We start from the raw sequence: 20,672 nt of genomic DNA, 5'->3' as shown, positions 1-20,672 counted from the left end.
CAAGGTCACAAATATATACACTTAAATGTGCCTCCTGTAAATGACACATTCAGATTGAGTCTCATTACAGTTGTTTGCGTTATACGGTATTTTAGATGGAATTTGTTCAGTCAGTGGCACCAGTTCATCCATCCATTTTCTAATCCGCTTATCCTCACGAGGGTCGCAGGTGTACTGGAGCCTATCCCAGCTGACTTTGGGTATTAGGCGGGGAGCCACCGAAACTGGTTGCCATCCAATGGCAGGGTACACATAGACGAACATCAAGGTACCACTGTATCGAGTTACTACAAATCATGTCATCTGTTTTTCATCTACGACAAATATGACATTTATTCAGCGACATATAGTCATCGACAAAACAAATCTTCCACGAGATGAAAGTCGGGACACATTGTAATTAACTACTGTATACCAATCATTATTTCAGTATATACTCTATGCTTTTATGTACTGATATTTTTCTAATGGACAATACATGCCCTGGCTCAATAAAAGCTTGGGAAACATCAAACGTGAGAGCCGACGACAGACACTTGCTGCCACGGCTTCCTCTCAGTGGGCGGGACATTCTTTGACGTCCACCAGGCCGAGCACCCTGACAACTCTCGTCTCAAATGCAATGTACCTGCCGTTTATGATCACGTTTCTCAGGCAGCCGATGTACGGCGAAGTCAGGGGGGCACCACGAGAATCTGTGGCCCCTGCAAAAAAATATATAATAAGAATAATAATAATACATCCATCTCCTGTGGTTTCTTTTTGAAAACCGTGGTGTGATTTCTTACCTCCGATGTGAAGTAATGCTTGCGTCATAGAGGAGGGAAATGATGCGAAGGATCCTGGCTTCTTTTCAGATGCGGCGTCCACCATTAGCGTGAGGTCTTTTTGTCCTGTGGATACTGAGCAACAAAGGGAACAAGAGGAACATCAAGATTTAAACGTCATTATTTCATGCTTGAAAAGAAAAGAAAGAAAAGAAAACCTTTATTAGTCTCGCAATGGAGAAATTCCCAATTCACAGCAGCAAAGTTATGAAAGGAAGAAGTAGAACAACAAAATATAGGAGCTGCGAACTCAATGGACATTGTGCTGCTCCTTCTGGTGTGTGAGCCTTGGCCACCAAGGGGCAATTTTGTTCAAATTTCCATTGTTTGAAGATTTATAGGTATTGCGACATCAATGCTAGTTTTCTAGGCCTGTGTAATTATGTTTGATATTATGAGTTAGCATTAAGCTAGCAGACTGCCAAAGTAATGTGATTTGGTTCCATACTAAAATTGTAATTCTCTTGGTTTCACATTTTGCCAGGTCGGAGAGATGGACCGGCGACTCAAAACAGACGGTATCCAATCATGAGTGAAGCATACCCGTAATCACATGAAATTCCCCATCGCAGAGGTTCTGTGGAGTCAGCGCAACGCTGACACTGCCGCCACCATCGTTCACAGTGACGCCCACCTGCAAGATCGCAAAGTCACTCAACTGACCCCCCATCCTCTTCCTTAATCAAATGGGACGTCATCCAAGAGGGAAAGGTCACCGTGTTGTTAATTAAGAACACGTCAAAGCTGATTTTGTGGCCTCGCGCGTGGAAGAGCAGGCCGGTCAGGCGACGGGGTCGCAGCTCGAAGGTCAACGCAAAGTGATCGTCCACTGCAAACGAATCATCTAAGAGAAGAACACATACCTCCATGCTGTTCTCTGTCAGGTAAATTATGGAGGAAGATTTATACGAGGAGTGGGCAAAAAAAGAAAAAAAAACACGGGCCACATACGGTACTCATTCCATTCTTTGATCCAGCCTATCATGTTTCCATTCAACCATTTTCTATACCACTTATCCTCATTCGTGTCAAAAGTCAGCTGAAGCGAGGCACATATAGACAAACAATAAAGGTGTAACAAAAAACAATTTGAATCAGAAAATCGGTTTGGGTGTAACAGCTGTGAGTGCATTCCCTTGAACCAAATTGAATCATTGTATCTTGAATCAGTTCGCATCCAATGTATCAAGATACATAACAATACAGTTAAGGAATATGTATTTCAAAATTCAACTCACAACAGTAACATCACACGGTGGTGCAAAAATTGAAATGTGGCTCTAGAACACAAAAGTTTGCCCATCCCTATTTTAGGGCATCAAACCTAATAAGACGACATGCCCGCCGCCAAAGTACGCCCCCCTCTCCGTTAGCCCATCCGAGCAGGGCGACACCCCGCGGGCCCCCTCAGGTTTGCCCACGGGCTGATTGTTCATTCTGAAGTCCCGCACACAGCCTGAGATGCTCTTCAAGAGAATTGTTGGCCCCTGTGGAAGGACATGAGTCACATGTAACAAAAAAACTAAAATATGCGACATAGCTTGAAACTGACTTCAGTAGCCCCTGGATGACCCCCGAGGTAGACACGATCATGGAAGTTTAAGGATGAGCCCTCCTCATTGGGCAAATGGCCGTCAGTCACGCGGACGCCATCTACCAGAAGATGGAACGTGTTCTTCTCGACACTGCACTCCACCTGCCCAAAACAAACATCATTAACCTCCTAAGACCCGAACTCTTGCAAGGCATGCATTTTTATTTTATTTTTATTTTCTCTTTGATATTTAGGCTAATTGGGACCTGATGCGTGTAAAAACAAAGTGCAATTCTAGCATTTATGCTAGAATTGCATTTTGTTAGCTCACAAATTTAGCTAACTAATAGCTCGCAGAAATGCTATTACCTAAATTAATAAAAAAAATAATAATGGTCATAGAAAATATTGATTTGCTGGGTTCTAAGTTGTTTCAGTTTCACGCTCATCCAACTTTGTCGCGAGGGTTACAGCTGAAAAAAAAGCTAACTCGGTAGTAACGCTAAAGCACTAGAATGCTAGCTACCGTAGTTAGCTCCCACCCATAGTTACAGTACATTAGAGAGCCATAACCTGTACGATTTTCTTCACATATATTTTTTCTTTGTTTTTGATTTCAAGCTATTTAATCATGCTTATCGTAGTCTAAACATTTTAAGAAGGTTGCAGCCTGCAAAAGGCTGAAATAATGGGGCACATTTGGTATTATTCCTGTAAGTTAGCTGTTAGCTGCCATTTGTAGCAGCCTAGTACCCTAACAAATGCTATACTGCTACTAAGTATATTATTTTAATGAGTCATGGCTTATTAAAACACCTTCATGGCCAAGGGTTTGGAATTTTATCTTTATTTTTCCAGGCTACAAATGGCAAATGCCCGCTCGTACATTCCCACCGAGTAACTAGTGTAATGCTCTTAGCAAATTATGTCATTTTCTAGGTTAGATTTGAAGATTATCAATTTCACAACCCTGTCCAGTTCGTTTTTTTCTTTTTTCAATTTGTATCACAAACTCAAAGTTTGTCAGCAGGAGCTATAGCAAATATCTTGAGGTTACAATTCCTCGAGCAGACTTTGCACTCCATTTACTCTGTGCCAGTGTCCATCGTTTGTCTTCAGCTTGTGGTGGATGACTCTGCTCGGCCCAAGTGACATCTTAATCTTGCCGTTTGTCACGTACAGAGCTAGCAGGGGCACCGGCCCTGTGCCCTCAACAAAGAGGATGAGACCCTTGGAGGACTTGGTCTTGACATCCAGAGAGAAGTGAGGCCTGAGTCGATAACAAAAAGTTTTGTTAATAAATGTCAGACAATTCATACATCTTGAAAACATCTCTACTTGATATTTTATATATCCAATACAGAAAATTGATGAGGATATTCTTGGGCCAGGTCAAAATTGCACTCGCATGTGTGCAAAGAAAATGAACAGTATGTAAGGGTCACTGTGAGCCACCCTGTCAGCAGCCCCGTGGCTTCATGATCACAACAGCATGTGGTTCCTGTTCTCGGACCGGAGAGGATTACTTTCGAATGTGACATCACCTGTAATTAAGGTCCTGCTGGGGTAGCTTGTACACCAGCCAGCTGTCTCTCTGCGAGAACTCGTAGCCGCGGCGGGGCACTCGCTGACGTGCGCACTCGTCGTCTGTTTGTTCCGCGGTCTGACACGACACATGAGTGACGAGTGTGTAACAAAATGGAAACTGTAATTAGCTCGGAAAATTGGATGTCATATGCGATGATGAGACCAAATACCAAAGTAATTCCGTGAATATAAAATCTAGGCACACATTTTTTTTCATGATATAACAAGAAAAAAAATGAGAACAAGACAAGTCGTTTCAAAACTTTTTCCTCCATGAGTGTGACCGTACATTGTTCCAATAAAATGAAAACAATTATTTCAGAGAGGGGAAAGTGATTGTAAACAATTGAGATGTGTTTGCACAAGTGTGCACATCCTCTTCTAAGTGGGAACGCGACTGTGTTCAGATTTCCACTAGCACATTGAAACTGATGTTAAATGACAGTCAGCACATTTGTACCAATTGATAATCCCCAAATAAAGTTCAGCTGTTCTACTAGACTTCCTGACATTGTTTTTGCTTTCTAGTTGGGATGTTGTTTTCAGTTCAGTACCAGTACGAGTACTCATGGTTTGACAACTCACCAATACAGAGTACCGAGACTTTAGATATATAAAAAATTCATTGACACACACATTGACAAGAAAAATCTATAAGCTATTTAATTTTTCAGAGCGTAGGTGTAAGATGAGTTTGGAAAACAAGACTTGGTTGTTCACAGACCACTTTTTGTATACATATAAAAAAAATAAATTTTATACAATGTGCCCTCTTTAAATGTCAGACTACCAAACTCAGCATTGCCAGAAAAAAAATTGCACCGCTTCATCCCGTTGGCATTAATGAACCCAAAAATGAACAACCGAAAAGGAAAAGACTTACTTGTCTGAGCATCTGGAGCTGCCTGCTCACATCTGTGGGAGAATGTCCAGTTTGCGTGGGTGAGCTGAGACGGCAATTACCCAGGCCGACACCTCCCGTAGGCAGCAGAGAACTCAAATCCACGGGCATAAAGCTCCGTGCCGTTCTATGTAAAGTTTTAGATTTTTAAGAACTATAATTGCAACGGAAAGACAGCGCAGTCAATATTGCACATGAAAAAACAGATTTCTTTTTTTTCACCCAACACACTCACTGGGTAGCTTGGGATGTTGAGCGGATTAGGTTACTTTCACCCAAAGTTGGGTTAATTGTTTTGATCCAGCAGATTGGGTTGAACATTGGTCAACTCTTCATCCCAATGTGCTGGGTATAAATAACCCAGCATGGTGTCATTCCCTTTTGGACCCTTCGCCGGGTTAGCCATTTCAAAGAGTTTGGGTTACTTTTAACCCAAACTAGAAGAGTGGAGATGACAAAGAGTCCAAACCTGGAGTAAAGGTTGGCGATGCAGCCTTTGAATTCTTCTCCCTGGTTCACCTCTGGCTCCCGTTTTAATGTGTGGAGGGCGATGTCTATGTTGTCAACTTGGACCTCCAGCCTGACAACGTAGCAGCATTAGTCAACTGCCTCTTAATAATATGCTGCAGACATGAATTACTTCTCACTTGCCCTCAGTCTCCACTTGGATAAAAAGTTATCTGCTTAGTGATTACAGGCTCTCCATAGTCTTCACTCTGCTACAGTGTTCCTTTTCATTCATGCGCACATTGCCCAACACCCGACAGTCACCATTTTGCAGAACCAGCCAGTCTCCTCGCAGATAAAGCCACTCTTTTTAATGAATACAGCAGAGCCCAATAATCCAATGCCAGAAATGACCACAGTTTAAGATTTCTCAAGTCCCGACAACTCTAGGACAAAAACAAATTAGGATATTGGTCAGTTGAGACATGGAAGCAGTACCTCGGCGTCTGCGCCACACACATGTAGTGCCATCTCCCGTCGTCGTATCTTTCTGCTGAAATTACGTTGTGATGCCCCAGGCTAAGTTGCAGGAAGCCGTCGGCCAGAGAAATGTGACCTAGGGAGGGGCTCTGTGGAATACACACAGGAAAATATTCATGGAATCATCTGGAGAAAAGAAGACACTTTTATTTATTTATGCATTCATTTATGTATTCATTTATTTATTCTTTTTTTTTTCACCCCCTAAGGTTTCACCTGAGAGCCGCTCCTGAGGATAACGCCGTGTTTGTGCTTGCTCCTGAATCCTAGAGCCAAGCGTTGTTGGTCCGGTGCAAAAAGCCAGTCAGCCGAAAGAGGCGAATGCAAAGTGGCTGTGCGAACTCCCTGCATCAAGGACATAAAACGGGATATCAAATTGTTAGTGTTTTGGTTTTTGTTTTGTCTTTCATAATTGTTTTGGATTGGTCAGTTAGGTTTGGGGTAGTTCGGTTACACTTTCGAGCATTGTGCTAAAATTGTGAAAGACACCAGACATGCTAACATGCAAAAAAAGTGCAAAGACAGAATGCCACACTCTTGTTTTCATTTCTTGGAATGTAGGTAAGAAGACCGGTTTTATCCAAGAGGAGACTAAGGGCATCAGCAAAATCTCTACTTTGCTGCAGCAGTCTAGTTTCTTGCTGCCCCCAGTTTTCCTTCCAGGAAGTCAATATAGTTACTCCAGTTTGCTGTACCACTCAATTTTCTCCCTGCCCTCTGTCTCCTCTCTGGTAAAATTTGTCCCGTCACTTAATACATTGCACTCCACAGTCTCCACTTGGTTGCAGTTTTGTGTAATATGCATGGATGATGAATGTTGGGCATGCTGTGGCGACGTTTCGCCAATTGTGCAAAAACAATGGTCGCTTGTTTACCAGCAGTCCAAAGGGACAAGCATCACTGACGCCAACTGTCGCGTTGTACTCCGCCGTTTGGCCATCGGCGCTCACGTGAGCCACGCAGCCTCTCAGTGGCGGAGCGCTGATGTCGTGTCTGAGGTCGAAAAAGCAACATTTTTAGTTCGAAATTGATCGTTTTCAATGTGTTAGTTGATGAACAAAATGCTTTTGCGGTCTCAGTGTTTTGTTTTTTTTGTTTTTTTTAATGACTACATCTTTTTCATCACAAATAAAAATACAGTGTTGTATTATTTATTTTTTTTTTACCTGGTTCTAATGTGCTTCGGCACCCCCCCAATATAAAAGCTTTCAAAAGGAGTGTGAACGTGCTTGATGGAGATGTGCTTGTCCTCATAGTGAACCGTGATCGTGTCATCAATGGTGATGACGAAGTGTTTGTCCTAGGAAGACAGCTGGTGATATTCGGACACAAGAGTTCTTTTTTTTTTGTGAACTTACAAAAAGAGACACTTTGTCATTCCTGTGAGCTCTCTCCTTCATCCCCGCGTTTTGACCTTGAAGCGCCAGGTGGCCTTGTTCCACTAGCAAGCACCAAAATGCCTCCTGCCGTGCAGAAGCAGCAGAGACGGGAAACGTATTTACACTTGAAAACTGTCCTTTATTTTGTTGTCTCGTGAAAAAAGAAACTTATATCAACTCTATGCAAATCATGAGAAAATACAGATAGATATTTTTTTCAGATATTGTGGGTAAAAGTTAAAAAATATCTATTAGAAAATAGCAAATGCACCCCCATTGCGGTTTCTGGCTTTGCGGTTATCGTATTATTTTGTGTAAATTTGAAAGAAGTGTCAAGATCAGACTTGTTTTTTTGCAAAAGATCATTGAATATTAATTCCACTGTCATCCTGCTTTTTACGCCTACTTACGCTGTAGGTTACTTTTATCATCTACATCTTTGGGCAAAACGAGGACTAAACTGACAAAACCCTCGGAAAGTGTTCCGGTTTGTCTGTATGTCAGATTATGCGGGTATTCTGGAACGTAAATTACTGTATTCAAGTAAAGTATCGACACCTGTATCTTTCCTGAGCCTTACTTCTGTGCCCATGTAGAACAATAAGGCATCGGTGTCCCGGCTGTTTGTGTGCAATTTAAAGATGCGTCTCCTCCTGTCGTGCGGTTCCTTCACCAAGGCCTGGCGGTAGCCGCTTCCCTGGTAGAAGTGGGACACCTCGGCTCTGGGTAACCTGCATGAAGACCCGTGGCTTTTCCTCATCACTGTTTAAAAATTTGTAAGGCGCCGTTTTCGGCGCTTACATTAGAGCGTGCACACCGGCCGCCATGTTGACAGCGCGCTTGTTGTTGTAAAGGCAAAGTGGCTGGTCGTTGAAGTAGAGTAGTTTCACGTAGCCTCGGTACCCGGGGTAGCGCAGCTCATCGGGAGGCTGCGAAGGAGAATGATAAAAACACAAAAAGTCACATGTGGGCACCCACCCGTGCATACTTTTATCCTGTTCAGTCCACAGGTTTGACTTTAATGAAATACGTTTTCATTGAAGCAGAGATTTTATTTGTGTATTTACGGTGAAATGTTGAGGGTAGCCGCCCACGTAGAAAACCGTGCGTTGCGGATCCAGATCAAGGATGCTGCTCATGGTGTTCGGAAGGTGACGTTTGGGGGCGTACGGGATAGGCTGCTCTGATGTGAAGTTTGTCGTAATGTTCACTTCGGCGTCGTGGTAAACTCTGCAGAGCAAAAATTGTTCACAACCACCGCATCATTTTCACTTCATTCGTCAGAAAATGATTTTTTTTTCATTATGCCAGCAATGTATAGTGACAGTGACAGAAGATACAATTACACTGTGCCCACCCGCCACCATTCATGCAAAAGAATAGCTTAAGAATTAAATTAGAACCAAGCCCTGATGATGTCACATGAAGTCAATTTATGAGTTAATTTTTACAAATACAAATCGTGTTAGTATAGTTGTGATTAGATGATTTTTTTTTCAACCTATCCTCCGTTATCGTCTGAAAAACTTGCTTATTTGCTGTTTTTATGCTCTTTCTGAACCATTCTAATATACTGTAAGATGGCGCCCTTATACAGTGGAAAGGCACCACCTTGTGTTATCTGGGTGTTTTATTGAAATAAGATAAGAAAACCTTTATTTGTCTCACAGTTGAGAAATTCCCAATTTACAGCAGCAAAATTATGAATGGGACAAAGTGGAAGACAAAAAGTATATAAATTAATATCAATATAAAATATAAAAATAAGCATATTAAAAATGGGTGAGTGGGGGTTTGATAGGCCAAAGCCCTGTCTAAGATAAAAGTAGAGCTTTGGCACCATTTTGTAATATCTATAAATGTTGATGAAACTTTTCATTTAATTTTTGCTATTAACAGCCAAGCCCGGTCCTGATCTCATGCGAATAGTGAAAAATCACACGTCATTAATGACGCCGCCCCCATCCCCGTTAAATGTTTACAATGGTCTACAAAGTATATTAAATCTAGCTAAACCAAGATTACAATTCCCATTATTATCATAAATTAAACTCATTTTACAACATTACTCTTGCACAATAAATTGCTTACAGATTATTTGTTTTTGAGAGAAAAAAAAAATGCGCCGAACATGCATGTGGAAGACTTGCCTGCCGTTAACTTCCCACTAACAACACAGGTGAAACTCCACTATTGAAAGCGACTGAACCCGACCGCGAAGAGCAAAAATCGTCGAATAATTGACGTTCCCTTATAATTGCCATAGATCATGTGACCCCCCCCCCCCAAAAAAAAGCACGCACTATTATGCCAGGGTTCCCGCTAAACACGGGATAGGTTAAAAAAATAAAATCAGCGAATAGGTGAATTTGCGGATGCCGAACCATCTTCTCTAAACATGGACAAACCTGTGGAAAACAACGCGATCCAAAGCGGAGGCGTGCACGCCGGTGAACGTCGTTATGGGACCAGCCGCCACCTCGTGGACGTGACCGTGTAGCTTGTAGACGCAAATCAAGACACCGCGCCTGATGGCCATCCCGATGTAGTCGCCAGATGCCTGAAACCGGATAAGATTGCGCGTTAGCTTTGCTCCACACTCAGAGGTGGCAAAAGTAAAAACCTGACAGGAATACAAAGTACAGATCAGTAGAAAATCTACATCAATCCAGCTATTGGGATTACCAAATTATTTACTTGTGCGTCTCGACAAATTACTCACGTCGTCGGCCCCGAGATACAAAACAAACATGTTGTCATCTCGCCATTTGTCCCGACGCTTTCTCCGGTGCTCCGCCGGCTTTTTTTCCACGCTGAGAAGGAGGTCGACGGCCGTGAAGGCTTTCGCGTCTTCGGCATCGCTTGGCGGATGAAGCTCAATGTGACTCTTTCCGGTGAAACGGGTGGCGAGCGAGAGCTGTAGAAAATTATGACGCCGCAACGCTACTTTCAAGTTTGACAAATGTCGTGGCAAGAAATGTCCGCTAAAAACATAGACGAGAGCATTATGGCGATGAAGTGATATAATTGCTCATCTGCTCCTCAAAGACAACCCCCCCCCCCAAAAAAAACATGTCGGAATATGTCACCCTGTTAAGATAGCTCCTCGTCTCCTGGACCAGGTCCTTGATCCTGCTGATGTTTTCTGTCATGTTGCCTCTCGTCGGGAGCCTTTTTCCCAGGGCCTCCACTTGGGCGAGCTTCTCTCTCACCACCGGGAGCTCCCAGTCCAAAGTCGTCACTGAAATACACCGTTAACAGATTTCAACATGCTATTTAGCTGAGAATTATAAACCATTTTTGGCAACCTCTTTTGGGGACTTTTTTTTTCCCACAAAGATCAACTCATTCAAAACTACACAATTATTCAGGAACTGTTTCGTGTCTCATTCCACATTCCAAAAAAACTAGTAGGCCTACTCATGTTTTAGTATACGGCAATAGAAGACTCTGTGCAGGCATAACAAAGGTATTTCAGCCATCTAGTGGTCAATTGTGATATTACAACTGAAAACTATACAGTGAACCCCCCCCAAACTGGTGAGGGTATACGGACTGGGCCGGCCCGTGAATTGTGAAAATTCAAATAGAACTGACATTGGATAAATGTAATTGGATGATTCTTTCATTGCTGTTGAAACTTTCATTATTTTTTTTTAGTGAAAGGGCTTTTTAAAAATGTTGTTGTTGTTTTTTTTTAATAAATCACTTACCAGCATGTTGTATGTCATTTAAAACGTTATTGAAAGCCAGAGCGCTGTTGTTCAAAGTCAGTCTGTCCATTTCCTGTCTCATATTCATCAGTCTGTAAGTGACTTGGGTGACGGTGTCATTTGTAGCAGAAGCTTCTCTTTTGGCAGATTCGATGAGGATGTCCACGTCATCTGTCATCAAAAACATCGCCATCCACAGTTATTTCAGCACTTCCTATTCCCAACAGTTTGTATTATGATATGACGACAACAAAAATCAACTTGTAAAATTTAGTTTAGTCTGTTAAAATTCCATATTTCCATATTTTGTAATGCAAATTTCTGACTTCAGCTTTTGCTCAATGGCACATGAGTATGTAAAATCATGAATTTATTTTGGAAGTTACCCGTTTTTTTTTTTTACACTCTCTAGAAATTCCGTTTCCACACGTAACATTTCGCATTTCCCCCCAAATGTTATTACTTTACTCAAATGAATTTTTTACTCATTCGAGTAAAGTATTTATTTTTTTTAATGTAATATCCCTACCTGGATTTTTTTTCTCATAAACGCCGCCTCCCCCCCCCCCCCCGCCCAAAAAAAAAAAAAAAAAGATTTCAAAGCCAATTTCAGTAATGTTTTTCAAATGTAATATTATGATACCAAAACCTAGTACTGTTCAGGTAAACTATTGATTTATTCGCAACTGTTTATTCTTTTACAGTTGGGAATTTCTCTTGGTAGCATTGCTTCCATCACATGTGTATGTACTTTTTATTTTGTTTCTTTATTTTTTTTTTGAGCAATCCGATTTCAGCCTCTGTGCCGTCACATCCAGGGCCTTCAGAATAGTGTTGGCCAATTTGATTCCAAACTATATCATCAAAGGGACTGTTTCTCCAACCAGTCAAATTTCAAATTTGTCCACATAGTCCACAAATTTTGAAGTCAAGATGGCGCCCGAGTAGGCAGCCGTCGGCAAGTGCTCTCATGAGCCTTGCTTTTTTTTGTTGTTTTTGTGTTTGTTGTTGTCACTTTGTGTTTGTTGTTAGGTCGTGTGGACCTGATGTGGACTTTTTTCAGCATTTTTTTGGCCATGACATTCATCAAGGAGGAGACTGTGCTTGGTGGTTGCGCCTTCTCGGCAGCATGGGTATACCAGCACTGTTTTTGACTGGGAGGAATGTCAGCGCCATTTGACTGTCATTGCTGGACAGTCCCGGGGCGCTTGTGTCTTGCGCCTGTAATGGGCAGCATTTTTCACAGCCCCGCTTTGTTCAGCGGAGGGATCGGTGCTGTTGAACGGTCTGCGGCTGGATGGATGTAAGGCTTGAGGAGCCGACGATGAGAAGAAAGAAGCGTTAGCGCGGAGCGCCGATGCGGATTTGGAACTGGGAGTCGCGGCTTGGAGTTTGAAGCGGATTACGTGGGACAGGAGAAGTGAACTAATCTCTTTTCGTCAATGGACGCTACAGCTTCATGTTTGCTTTCAAAACTTAGCCTGTAGCAGACGTGTGCACATTTTCAGCATGACGTCTCTGATCCACTGGTGAAAGGACACTTTGATCCTCTCCTCTTTCATCTATAACTGCTTCAGAGAACAACGTGTATGCAGAAAAGTGGTGAAGATTGCACGACTGTCTGTGTCCTATGTGTTGTGTTGTGTTAGTTTTGTTATTTTGACTTCAAAATGGCGCCGCGAGAGTGGCTGCCTTTCCAGCAGCTCCTATATTTTGTTGTTCTACTTCTTCCTTTCATAACTTTGCTGCTGTGAATTGGGAATTTCTCCATTGCGAGACTAATAAAGGTTTTCTTATAGGCTGGTCCCCGACGATGTCAGCATTTCCTCTGATTGGCCGGAGCAAAATTGCTACAGCCAATTTCAACGAGCAAAACATCGTCTCCGGTGAGTGTGACATTTTATTTAAAATACTTTGTGTCATGTTATTGGATCAATATTGATTCCGAACAGCTCCAGGGGACGATGTGCATGGCACAGTTGCGTTTTTTTTTTGTCAAGCATGGGTGGTTTCAATAATTGCAACATGATATTAATGGCATTAAGAGGTGGAAAAAGTGTGACAAGTTTCCACTATATCACAATGAAATAAATTGCCAACTCCACGCAGTGAACCACTGACCTTTTTGGAGGCTTTTGATTTCATCACTCACACTGGAGATGTCAAATCGCAGCGCTTCTCCTTTGTCTCTGGGCCTTTTCATTCTATCTTTGTGCGTGTTCAGTGAACGTGAGAGCTCTGTTGGGCAAAGAATGTCATCATGCATCATCCACATACTTTAAAACTTTACTTGGTTTTTTTTTCTTTCTTTCCACACACTTCTGAAGTCATTCTGAGTATGATTGGCCGCAGTCCACAAGCGGGTGGAATTATCTCTCAGAGCCTCCGTCGTCAATCGCAGACCGCTCCGCATCACATCCTAATTCAGTCATAAAACAAACACGTTAAATATATTTTTCATCAACTGATCCACTGAGAACTCGAAAGGGGCTGACTCCATTTATTGTCATTTTGAAATTAATGGCAGAAGTGAAAACAAGAAGATCTTTCGTGAACTAAATAGAATAAATGGTGTTTATCATTTTTCATGAGATATTCATCAAGTGGATAAATGTTCCGGCTTAGACCACGATTGCACTAAACCGTTAGTGGCAGCTGTTGGGCGGCCATAAAAGGGTTGAATAAACACTCCTGCAAATGACAGAATTGGAGTTCGCCCACACTTGACTCGCCTTGAAGGCTTTGTCAGCGGCCGCGCGGGATCGATGCGCGGCCATTGCTCCCTCCTCGATGTCAGTCGTGATGTCGCCCAACGCGCTGGGCTCGCTCGGCCGCTTTGTGCCGTTGGCCGTGGGAAGCGTTCTGTCATGGCATTCAGCACAGATGTCAGTCAATAACATTTCAAGTCAAATTGTTCAAATAGAAATACATAAAAGCTAGGGTTGTGAATCTCTCCAAGAGAGAGAGAAATTTCTTAACTCGAAAATTTTGTCAGGAGAGACGCATTTTCCATGTAAATGCCCTAATCCGTTCCAAGCACCCCCCAAATTCAGACATAAATGCTTTCTAAAGCATAAAAATGTATCAAAATATGTAACAAATACATGTTACAATTAAATTATTGCACAATAAATGAGAGTTGTGCACAATGTAAAAAACTGCGCCTTTCTTTAGTTCATGTTCTCTCTCAGAAGTGGGTTTTGTCTGGCGTTTTGTAAAGAACTGATCCAAGGACGTTCGCTTTTGTCTGCTTTTAACAATCCTTCGAAAATGTCGAAGGCAAGCGTCAGCATAGTGAGCGATTGCCCGACCGGTGAACACTTTTTCTGGGTGATTTACATTTATCGGAACGCCTCATGGCTTCCATTTATTAACCAATTTTTTTCCCCCCATTAAACTAAAACCACCCGTAAATGTGTGCGTTATATATAAAAGTGAAGCGTGGAACCACATTTGCATGTGCGCGGCCGATCGGCTGAGCTCCCGTGCATGCTCCTCAGCCTCGGCGATGATCTTGATCTTGGCCAGAAGATGGTAGACGGTATTAATCCTCTTGCGCAGCTGTTGCTTGGCGCCGTCCAACCGAGCCGCATCCTTCTCGAAGCCCTGCCCGCGCAAAAACAGAAAACATCGTCAAACCGAACCGAATCAACCTTGCCGAGCGGCGAGACCTCCGCTCACCTTTTTGCCGTCCTGCAGCTCGAAGAAGATGGTGGAGATGTTCTCGAACCAATGTGTTCTTGTGCTTTCAGTCACTGCAGGGAGGGAACGCGCCTTTGTTGTGGTTTGATCGTGACCAAGCTGTCATGGCAAACGATTCAAGAAAACCCAAGTGAGAAGCATTCCGTGGCGGCGACAGAGAAATACAGTCATTTAGGTAACGCAGCAGAGCTCGGGCCACCAAAATTAGCAGGAGTTAACTTTATTTCCCAAAATGAAAATATCGCAACGGTGGAGCCGATACATAAAGTCAGAGGGGGCACTTGCTTGTTCGGGCTTACCTGCAGATGTCGCATGGTGGAAGCACTCCTCAAATGAAAACGTCTTGCTCTTCTAACCGCAACCTTCGCACCTGACAGAAGGTCAGACATGTGTCCGAGAAGATCCTGTGACGCCCTCAGAGAGTCTGCAGTCTGATTCAGAGTCTGCTGATTGGGTCTCGCAGCTGCCATCTTGGTTATGGCGACCAGCACTGAGGACAGTCAGGGGGAAGATTTTATTCTTTAAACAGTAGCTGGTTTTCATGACAATTGGAGTGTGCGTGTGTGTTTTCAAATGAATTGTATAAAAAAAACAAGTAATTTCTAATTGTTCTTCAATAACTTGAACACAGATTCGTTTAGCATGAGAATTTTATCACGCACAAACCTCTTGATGCACTATTCATACCCAACCCCTTTTTTTCATTGTTTTTTAATCATCCGATTCAAGATGGATGACAAAGGCTGAGTTCAAAGATAAAATCAATGCACCGCCTTTCCGATGTTTCAATTCATCCGCTTCAGCCTTGAAGAAATGATTGTTAGACAAAAAGGATATCTGACCAAGGTATCTGAAATTTGGCTTTTCTACTTGCATGCAGCTACACTCTGGATGTAAACGTCGCATGGTCTGTGAGAAAGCAATAAACATCACATTTTTTCGCCATTTTCATCACCCGGCCCCGGCTTTGGCCCCTGGTCATCGCCTCTACGCAGACCCTGCGGCTCATTTCCTCCACGAGCCGGTGAACCCCCTCCATCACAATCGCCTTGTCTCCTCCCTCGAGCCTGATGGCATCTGCAGCCTGGCGCGGCCGCTTTATTAAATCTGACAAACAACAATAGCACACGAATACATGATGTGTCTGTGCCGTGATGTGTTGTGCTTAGTGATTTACCTCGTAATGATGCCAGGACAAACTCGGCATGAACGAGAAAAACCTTGGCCTCCATCTTTGGTCCTTTGCGACTCTGAAGTGCCTCATTCACACGGGAAGACATTCGATGGGCCTGCACAAAAAAACAAAAAAAAACAAACACATACTGTGCAGTTGAGAGCCGCTGCAGTCATGCAAATAATCATATTTAATTAGTATGTCAATGAATATAACAGTTTGTGCATTGGGATTAATTCATTGCGGGTCCTTCTGATGTGTGCTTCTTGGCCACTGGGGGCAGTATAATGCAGTCATGCAGAGAAGATTTTTGCAGTAGTTGTGAAACTCTTCATACAAAGAAGAGTTTCACAACTACTGCAAGAGACTCCGTAAGCCACAGTCATATTAGAACTGTTTTAGATGTCTCCCTCCTCCAACACAACTGATTCAAAAGATCAGGATTGTTATCGGGTTTCTGCAAAACTTGCTGATGAGCTGATATTTTGAATCAGGTGTGTTGGAGGCGGGAAACAGACACTACAATAAGCACAGTATTTTTTATACATGTTATGCTTCAGTTTTTGTGTGTGTGATGAAATACACTTTTTTTTCAAATGTTTAAGCGATATGTTTTAAAGCATGCGGGTTGGCCAAAAATATTTCAGCTCATCCTGACCCCTTCAGGAGGTCTACCTTGTGTATAAGATGGTCCAGGTCGTCTCTGATCGCGTTGACGTCTTCCTCCAGCTGCTCAGCCTTGAGCTCCAACTGTCTCCTCGCGTCGCTGTAAGTCTTCCTTACTCTCTGAAGAGAAATAGCGATTTAGAAGTCCTTTGAGGCCACCGTATTCTCTGAATTTGCAGGAGTGTGTGTGGGTCACGCCGGTACCTCTGCGTCAGAGACGATCCTCTGAGGGTGGATCAGCGTTGAAACAGGAAGGGAGATGTGAGTGATCCCACACAGGTCGCCCTCGTTGGCCCTCAGGCGGAGGAGTAAAGCTTCAGTGCAGCACTTCAAGGCTGTCGCGGGATCACAAGGAGAGGCCTCATTACTACTTAAGTGGTCGACTGGTAAACCTTAGTGCTTAGGGAGAGATTGGAAGAAGCTCACTGTGGAAATGACCCTCACAGCTGTTGTTGCCAGGTGAGATGCATTCTAAGAGAAAAGTAAATACACAATCAATGGGAAAATAGGAATTAATTTTCAAATAATTAATAACTAAGAATAAATATTTTGACAATAATGATATTTAAAAAAATAATAATAGTGTGGGTATTTATTTCAATTATAATTACAGGTAGGCAAGTACAGACCCGGACCTTATTTTAAGGTATTGTATACTTGTGGAGGCTTCCGAGACCAAGAACTTATAGCAAAGAAACATTTACCATCGAGTAAGTCCTCCTCTGTAATAGTTGTTGCTATACTGTATCAATTTAACATATCAGCAAATCGTCTGCGTCAAAAAGGAGCATCATTGTTTGAAAGGAAATGTTCTGTAACAAAAGCACGACTCACGGTCTAGGCATTCGGTATCGGTGAGTAGCAGTCAGTTATAATAATAATAATAATAATAATAATAACAAGAATAATGAAATAATTTAAAGCGACCGGATCAACCTCAACAAAACTCCTTATGTAATTTTGGTGAATATAGTTCACGTAAATGTAAATTGCAGAAATTATTTTTTCATGCTGTTTATTATGTTCATCATATTTAATGAAATAAATTACCAGTTGTAATTTTTATTCACGGTTTTATGAATTTTCTGTGGGGGGGTTTTTGTAGTTGCAGTTACAGTCATAGTAGTATAATTATTTTTTTTATAGCCAATTTTTTTTGTCAGTGACAAAACTGAGGTAGTAAAAAGTAGGAAGTGTGTTAGTCAGCGTTTCATGACCTTTACCGAAGGTCTTTGCACTACTCTGTCGTTGTCAAAGATGTTTACCTCCGGTCGGGGAATGACAAATGTTCCCATCGCCACCTCTGTCGCACTCGCATGGCTTGCAGCTGCCTCCATGGACCGCTGGGTCGCCATAGTAACCAAATGCACATCTTCAGGTGGGAAAAGAGCCAAGAATAAACAGACAGGGTTCACTTTTTGCAGATGTTGTCAACAATAGCATGTTGTGACACACCTCTCACATCTGGATCCCGCATAGCCACGTTTGCACAAACATTCAACCACCCCGGAGCCGACGTGCAGGCATGCCAAAGCCTGACTTGGATAAGAAAAGATGCAGAATTAAAATCCAAACAGGCCTGTGCACAGGAGAAAGCTTTGCTTTCGCGAAAACTGACTTACTTGTTCCACGTGAAGGGACATGGGCAAGGGCGGCAAGTTTTTTGGGCAGCATCGCCATGGTAACCCTCCTGGCATCGCTCACAGTGGTCGCCCGCTGAGTGGAAGCGACAGTTCTGGAGGTTGTTTATATGACAGCAGGGTGAGAAATGCCGCTGAATCGCTTTTAGAAATGTATACATTGTCTACGCAGTGGTTCCATGACATATAACATCCTGTAATTTTCATATAGATAGTTAGATCATGTTCAAAGATGTACAATATAAAATCAATGTACAGCCGTTGCTTTCTGTAGGCGTAAAAATCAGGATTAAAGAGGTTTGAGACATTCAATAATCTTTCTTTGCAAAAATGAGGCCGAGTTCAATTGAACTGGTCAACTCTTCGCTTTTGTAGTTCCATAAAGAAACCTAATACAATGTTGAATTTGTATAAACGTCATCAAATGGAATTAATAATATTACTTTGGCGAACCAATCCAATTGTAATAGTTAACACTGTTGAGAAATTTGACCAGGGTCACTTGCAACTGTAACCGGTTACATTTCCGAAGTAATCTTCCCAACACGGTTATGGATGTACGTGTGTATGCGAGCGTGCACCAACCACACATTTCCCCGTGAGCTCGTCACACTGGTCGGAGAGTCCGTTGCAGCTACATGGTACACACTGACCTCGGCCAGGTCCGCTCCACTCCCTGTAGTATCCTGAACTGCACTTCTGCACACACACTCAGAGTTTGATTGTGGGTCAATAAAAACAAGCAAGCGCTCCAACACGGCTTGACCCAACACCGATGGATCATGGCACCGTAATCAGAGCGCAAAGTGATACATTGCACCTGTGTGTGCCGTTCAAGTGTTATGTCAGGCTCACTCGCGACTCCATTTGTCACAAGGCGCGCAGACATGAAGTCGGCGCTCGGAACGGGAGAGAGGAAACATCATTGCGTATGAAATGTGTGTCATTTCAAAATGGAGCTTTTTTGTGAAACTTATCTTTAAAAAGCCTTGTTTTTCCATTCCGACGCAGTTTATTTTTCCTTTGCATGGTTTTGTAACAGGACGCTTCATTAAGTACACCTGCATGCGGAAATACATGAGGCTTGCAACAGTGGAAATGCCATTAATCCGTTCCAGGCTCCCAAAACCAGAACATCATTTGCGCATAATGTGTTTTTATGGAGGAAAATAGCATTATTTGTTTGACTTGATAAAACCAAACAGTAATGACATAATCATACACCATCTACAATGATACGGCTAATTTGCTATGCTTTCTCATGGGCGTAATATCCTTTCTTGGCTTCTCAGTGTGGCAGGATTATAAGAAGTTCTCCGCAGAGGACAAAGAATATATGCCCCCGTCGGATTGTCTGTCAACATGTTTGACTCTTATGTTTCCCATTGTATGTTAGCATTCAGCTAGCAGAGGCTCTGTAACTGTTTTAAATACAAAATGTGCAATTCACGTTGTTGGACGTTTAGTTTGACAGTAACCTTCAGCTGAGCGTGATGATAATCAGCTTGACATACCAAAATTTGGGCAAAATTGAACCAAATCGCTCACTTTATTATTGGTCATTTATATTCAATGATAATTAAAAAATAATAATAATTATCATTTTGAATTGTGTGTCTAATTTTTGGGGATGTCATAATTTTGTTTTTTTTAATCTGAAGGAATGTTTTTACATTTTGCATTTTCCTCAGTGATGAACAGATACATTTGAATGAAGCCCAGTATAGGACGTGTGTGTGTGTGTAATTTAGTGCTGATCCAAAACAAGATTATTCCCCCTTTAACTTACTTAACTGTAACTTTGTAAACTGTTTTTTTTTTGGGGGGCTACAGCTCTCTCATCAAATGACGTTGGATCATGCAGTCAACGAAGTCAGACCACATTACCTGAGCAATGAGGCCTCCCGTCTGGTCGCTCTGGGATAGTTCGCAGAACCTTTTGCCGCTTTGTGGCCTCTGATGCACAACACAGAGACAAACACGTGCCAATGAACAGCCCCAAAAACAAAGCCAGAAAATAATATTCCTTGGCATTATTCACCGACGGACGCAATGTTCCCATTCAGGTGAACCGAGATGAACTTTGGAGCTTTTTTTTTTTTGGTATGAGACTGGTGGACAGACGCAGAGGAAAAGAGAAAGTGTGAGAAGGGCGTTCGTTGGGGTTCAAGGTTCAGTGAAGGTGTGGTTGCACAAAAGAACATTTGTATGGCAGGAGCTTGTTCAAAGTGATGAGAAACTTTTGATGTGCACAAGTGACACATTGATCTGAAGATTGAACAATTAAGTCGTGAGAAATTCAATTTGGATCTTCTGGTTAAAGCTCAGGTTTTAATGTGGAGTTCCTGTCCAACATCTTACCTGATCTTTAACCTCACTGAGATCACCCGAGTTCATCAACGGACAAGGCACCAAACTTCCTGACAGAATGCCGCAGCCCCCGGGACGTCACCGTCTTCCATCTCTTGGTGGACTGGACGTCACTGGTGACCCCTTGTAACACTTGATATTTTTGTCTGAAGAAATGTTCAGTCTTGTTTAAGGTGTATGTGAGGCCTGACT

At 42.5% G+C, this 20,672-nt stretch overlaps 1 protein-coding gene across 2 annotated transcripts; it reads right to left on the bottom strand.

Moving 5' to 3' along the window:
* Positions 1 to 464: 464 nt before the first annotated feature.
* lama3 (laminin, alpha 3) lies at positions 465 to 20,144 on the bottom strand. 2 transcript variants are annotated; one of them, XM_086115968.1, is made up of 38 exons: positions 19,998 to 20,144; positions 18,696 to 18,809; positions 18,093 to 18,205; positions 17,926 to 18,009; positions 17,736 to 17,842; positions 16,897 to 16,941; positions 16,675 to 16,805; positions 16,480 to 16,590; positions 15,808 to 15,919; positions 15,564 to 15,737; positions 14,912 to 15,120; positions 14,610 to 14,729; positions 14,380 to 14,534; positions 13,661 to 13,790; positions 13,246 to 13,347; positions 13,050 to 13,164; positions 10,929 to 11,099; positions 10,305 to 10,456; positions 9,938 to 10,132; positions 9,624 to 9,775; positions 8,283 to 8,445; positions 8,017 to 8,144; positions 7,796 to 7,946; positions 7,195 to 7,299; positions 7,003 to 7,136; positions 6,712 to 6,829; positions 6,053 to 6,181; positions 5,795 to 5,925; positions 5,319 to 5,429; positions 4,832 to 4,976; positions 3,906 to 4,024; positions 3,451 to 3,631; positions 2,380 to 2,523; positions 2,152 to 2,314; positions 1,544 to 1,671; positions 1,371 to 1,461; positions 789 to 902; positions 465 to 704 (listed from the first exon to the last, which is right to left on the bottom strand). In XM_086115968.1, the coding sequence occupies exons 1-38, from the start codon at positions 20,142 to 20,144 to the stop codon at positions 556 to 558; spliced, it is 5,043 nt and encodes a 1,680-aa protein (XP_085972094.1). In that variant the 3' UTR covers positions 465 to 555. The 2 variants fall into 2 exon arrangements, with proteins under 2 accessions (XP_085972094.1, XP_085972095.1); XM_086115969.1 differs by having other exon boundaries at positions 13,050 to 13,166; positions 13,248 to 13,347; positions 14,930 to 15,120.
* Between the last annotated feature and the right edge of the window lie 528 nt (positions 20,145 to 20,672).

Source organism: Hippocampus guttulatus, chromosome 7 (assembly GCF_054856545.1).
Source record: "Hippocampus guttulatus isolate MCC_2025c chromosome 7, RoL_Hgut_1.0, whole genome shotgun sequence".
NCBI classification, from domain to species: Eukaryota; Metazoa; Chordata; class Actinopteri; order Syngnathiformes; family Syngnathidae; genus Hippocampus; species Hippocampus guttulatus.
The sequence above is the reverse complement of the archived record's forward strand: the minus strand, read 5'-3'. Positions and strand labels throughout refer to the sequence as shown.